The sequence below is a fragment of the Frankliniella occidentalis genome, unplaced genomic scaffold (genome assembly GCF_000697945.3).
Source record: "Frankliniella occidentalis isolate FOCC.00 unplaced genomic scaffold, Focc_3.1 Scaffold50, whole genome shotgun sequence".
NCBI classification, from domain to species: domain Eukaryota; kingdom Metazoa; phylum Arthropoda; class Insecta; order Thysanoptera; family Thripidae; genus Frankliniella; species Frankliniella occidentalis.
This window is the reverse complement of record NW_026267180.1, coordinates 1,379,680-1,384,060: the sequence shown is the minus strand read 5'-3', so window position 1 is coordinate 1,384,060 and position 4,381 is coordinate 1,379,680. Positions and strand designations below refer to the sequence as shown.

Genomic DNA, 4,381 nt, shown 5'->3' with positions numbered 1-4,381 from the left:
CCTCCACTTATTCTTATTTTTCCGAGATGTAGAGTGAAAGTCGCGACCCGAATGCCTGCGATGCCCGGTCGCTATTTTGCATTATGAGCCCTGCTGGAAGATCTTGACCTTTGAATGCGCGCGCCGCGGCCCTCTCCTCTGTGCGTCGGGCTGGTTGGGCTCTTGTGCTGGCGGCGGCGGCACACGACGTTATGTGACATGAAGAAACAGAGAGAGAGAGAGAGAGAGAGAGAGAGAGAGAGAGAGAGAGAGAGAGTGGAGTGAAGGGGGCAAGTAGAGGGAGGAAGAGGAAGAAACGAGAAGATGGTGCAGCTTAGACGTACCTCACCCTATCGTGTGTACTTCGCAGTCCAAAAATCCGCCCCCCCCCCCTCAGCTTCACCCAGCGCCTACGCTCTGGACCCCGTTCCCACATCCCCCTCCCCCTTCCTATCCCTTGCTCTACCGCCCTCACTTTTCCCTCCCGACTGTTTGCCCTGCTTAACCTCAAATCGACCGGATCCGCTCCGTTCCGCGGCCGCCGGCCCGCCCGTTGCGCGATCCTGCAGCAGCCGAACAACTGCCTCGCGAACTAGATCAGCGCGCCTGATCAATGCGAACGGAAGCAACACGCGGCTGAGGTCGGGAAGCATGCTTTTGTCTCGCAAACCAACGGAATTCTCATTCTAATTCATCATCTTGACTACCTCTATTTTATTCTATAAATTTTACCCCCTCTTGAATAGCAGTATCCCGCATACCGCTTCCGATTTCCATAGTTGAAGCAGGGATCGTCCAGAAAGTGCGTCCGTTTCTCGCAGTTTTGAAAAATTCCGGGAGCTTGGCGCCTGCGAGACTCGGGGTAGGCCACCCCGCAGTACACCCACGCACGGCAGGCGAGATGTTGCCTAGCAACCAGGCGCTACGAGGGCTTGTAGTGAGAATGAAACGGCAAATGACGGACCTACCTTCTACATGATCATGATCTCTTACTGTATCCCTCTGTCAGCTGCGGCTACCGAAGTAGGCTTCATGTTACATTCGCACGGTATAGTGCTGGGTGTTCCACGGCGGACACTACAGTGTTGCGGGGCTCCATACTCGCTAGAGGCTGTGGGAGCCTTACGCGCGAAGGGAGTAGGCTAACCCGACCCGAACGCTCATCCCTACCTCTGCCAAGCATGGTGTGAGGTCCGGCTGACAGAGGGGACGATGCAACGCAGGGTGGGGTTGCCTACATACAGTGGGTTTGCAGCACAAATTACCTACGCTCTTTTACGTGTGGCCGAGTTCGTGGTCTTCGGATTCACTGTAAAAACTTACGTGACATGTGTCACGTCAATTGATGTGACCAGTTTAGGCCACACCATGTATGATGTGATAATAGTTTCGGTCACATCAATTGATGCAACATTAGAACTACGAGGTATTAGCACTCAAGAGGTCACACCAAAACGTGACCAAAAATGTAGTCACACCACACATGCGACACACCAAGGGATGTCACACTTGTCACATTAGTTGTTCCTTGTGTCTCGCGGTCATCGGGTCCTGAGAGGTTTGGCGCGTAACTGGCGGTACGGGAGGACAGAGAGAGAGAGAGAGGGGAGATGTACCCGCCGTGTTTTGTTCCACTTTTGGCGCTGTGTGCTGTGCGGGTGCCCGCCGAGGGGCGTGGCGGAGAGGGGGGGGGGGGTACGCCCGGGTTCTGCTTGCGAGGCGTTGCCGCCCGCGCGCTCGCCCCGTCGCCATGGCAACCTGCATGGTTACCTCTCTCCTCCTTCCTCGTTCCTGTGTGTGTGTCGCGTAGCGTTACACGTCACGGTATTGTATGCGAGCGAGAGAGGGAGAGAGAGATGTTTTGGTGCGGCTAGGGCTAATGCTTTCCGGTAGGTCAGGGAATGGCGCGCCGAATGTGTGTCAAGGGGACTCTCCGCGCGAGCAGCGGGGAGGAACACAATAGTCAAAATGACGTCAAAGTAATATCAAAGTTGTGTCAAGCTTCCAAAGTGATGTCGTTACGACCAGCGCACCCCATCCTGCCGCATAACCATCTTCTTCTCTCGGGTGCCCCCGTGACCGCACCGCCCGGACCCGGACTCGCGTGAGGGGCGCGGCGGGAGGATGCCGATCGTTTGAATGTGGTCGGCCCGGCTGCGCTGCGGATGATTGTGGGAGCTCCCGCTAACGCAGTGAAACATGTCGTGAACTGCGGTCCGGGAACAGGCACGCTGCCATTCCACTCCCCCCATGTTCCAGATCGCTGTAATACGAAACGGAGGGCACTTTTCCTCTTTTTCTGCAATTCGCCATCATTGTGTAACGTAGGTTGTTCACAATGATGAACGAAGGGTTACACTATAAACATTTGTAAGTGTGGAACTGCAGGTTGTGTTCTTCCAAGTGCTCAACGCCGTATTTGTGCTCTTGCAAGTGTTTAACTCATCAGTTGGGAACTTGCAAGTGGTCAACTTCGGCAGTTTGTACGTTTGCATGAGTGCATGTGCGACATCGCTCTGTTGAACACTTTCTCATGACACTTTGTGGGAAGTGTTTAACTGGGGAACACTTGCAAGTGCACAGCTACGGAGTCGAACAACCGCAAGTATTTTGCTTGCAGTTGCACACTTGCAGGTGTCTCACGATTGAAACCCTAGGTTTTCTTCATGTGCACTTGGCTCACTGTTGGGTTTACGGTGTATTTATTACCTCAGGGTCGTACTCGTAGAATTTCACGTGCTTGGATCTGTACAAATCTCGGTAAACAAAGTAGGGGTCGAATGTGATATGTGATGCGACTGTCCGTCCGGGAGGGTCCCCTTCGGTCCCCTTGTAGTTGTTCCGGAGTATTTCGACACGTGGCTGCGTCGCGCGCTGCTGCCGCCCGCATGTCACGAGGGTGGAAGCAGCTGCCGCCGCTGCAGCTTCTGCAGCCGCAGCTGCAGCTGCCGGGGCACGCCAGCCCGCCGGGTAGGGGGGCGCGGCCCGCCGCGGAGCGCCGCGTGGAGCCTGGCGGGGCGGGGGGCTGCTGCTCCGCGGCGAGGGGGAGCCGACGGGGGCCTCGGTCAGTGTCATCGGCGGCGGCGGCACGCCCGGACCAGCAGCTCTCCGCCGGGACCGCGACGCGAAGGTGCGGGAGTCCCGCACAATCATTTGGGGGAGGAGGGTGGGGTGGACCAATGGGTCGGGCAGATCAATTGAGATATTCGAAAGGGAATTTTTGCCGGGCACGTTTTGATTGGGGTGTGCTGTGCAGTGCTTTTGGGGATTTTTTTCGACCCATTATTTATCACCGATTTATTTGTGGAAAATTGTGCGGGACTCCCTCAGCCATCAGTGCGGTTGTCTGCGACAGGCTTCGGCGCGAGTGGCACCAAACATCGCCCAGCTCAGCTTCCCCATCAAGTGACACCCCAGTGCAACACGTGGATACGAGTGCACCATGCCGTGACGAGGTCAGCGGGGTCACAGCAGCTCTGCGACAGTATCTCCGCCCCGCCGGAAGCGCGTGGGCCGGCGCCAAGGAGATCGCCCGGAGCCGATAGAACGCCTGCCCGGTGCCAAGACGTCGACCGGACCGCACCTGCCCGATGAGCCCGCGGTGTGCGCCCGGCCATGGCGGCGGCCTCGAGGGACGCGCGCGCCCCGGGGAGACTTGCGCGGCGGGACGCACGGGAACCCACCTGAGGCTCTAAGAGCGCGGAGCAGTGCCACGACGGCCCGGCCCGCGCCGGCCGCGCCGCCCGCGCCGCCGTTACCCAACATCCTCCCCATTGTGGCTCACAAGTCGCGGCCGCACACCGCCGCCGCCGCCATGCCGCCCCCGGCCGCCCCCCGGCCCCGCGCCGTGGAGCCGGGGGCGGCAGCGGGGGCGGCGGGGGCGGTGGTGTTGGTGACCGCGCTGCTCCTGGTGGTGTCTGCCAGCCCTGCCAGCGCGCACACACATGGTAAGGACTCACTACACGGCTGGAGACTTTAATTTTCCGGAAAAGTATCTTCAGGAAGTTTCCGAATGTTTGCTTTCGTTATCTATGTTTTGTCATGAGAAATCTCTTCCTTTTTTCCAATTTTTCTGCAAATATCTCAATTTTTTTCTGGAAACGTTTCGTACTTTTCCGAAAAAAAAAAAATCGGACTTTTTTCCATAGCATGGCACACGATATCATAGGCGATGTCAAGGAAGTGACTACGATAACGCGGTTCACCCAATTAACGCATGTCAGGGAGGTCATATCTGTAAGGTTCGGAAGGACCCCTTTGCGCGGTTTGGCGTGCCGCGGGCGTCGTGCGCAGCCCGCGTCATGTAAGGTATGTGCGCTCATGGACTTGATGTCTGGCGGCGGTCACGAGCCCCGGCCCGCGTGCCGCGGATGAAAACAAGAGTGTCTGAGTTTGGACCCCC

The 4,381-nt window shown here is 57.6% G+C and overlaps 1 protein-coding gene across 2 annotated transcripts in view; it reads left to right on the top strand.

Moving 5' to 3' along the window:
* The first annotated feature begins 3,028 nt into the window (after positions 1 to 3,028).
* LOC113206414 (uncharacterized) overlaps positions 3,029 to 4,381 on the top strand; it is a 22,065-nt gene continuing 20,712 nt past the window's right edge. The window contains exons 1-2 of one of the 2 annotated variants that reach the window (XM_052267377.1): positions 3,029 to 3,109; positions 3,335 to 3,926. In XM_052267377.1, coding sequence (XP_052123337.1) covers positions 3,794 to 3,926 — 133 coding nt within the window. In that variant the 5' untranslated portion in view covers positions 3,029 to 3,109; positions 3,335 to 3,793. Of the gene's footprint in view, positions 3,110 to 3,334; positions 3,927 to 4,381 lie in introns of those variants that run through there. The other variant, XM_052267378.1, reaches the window with a different exon arrangement.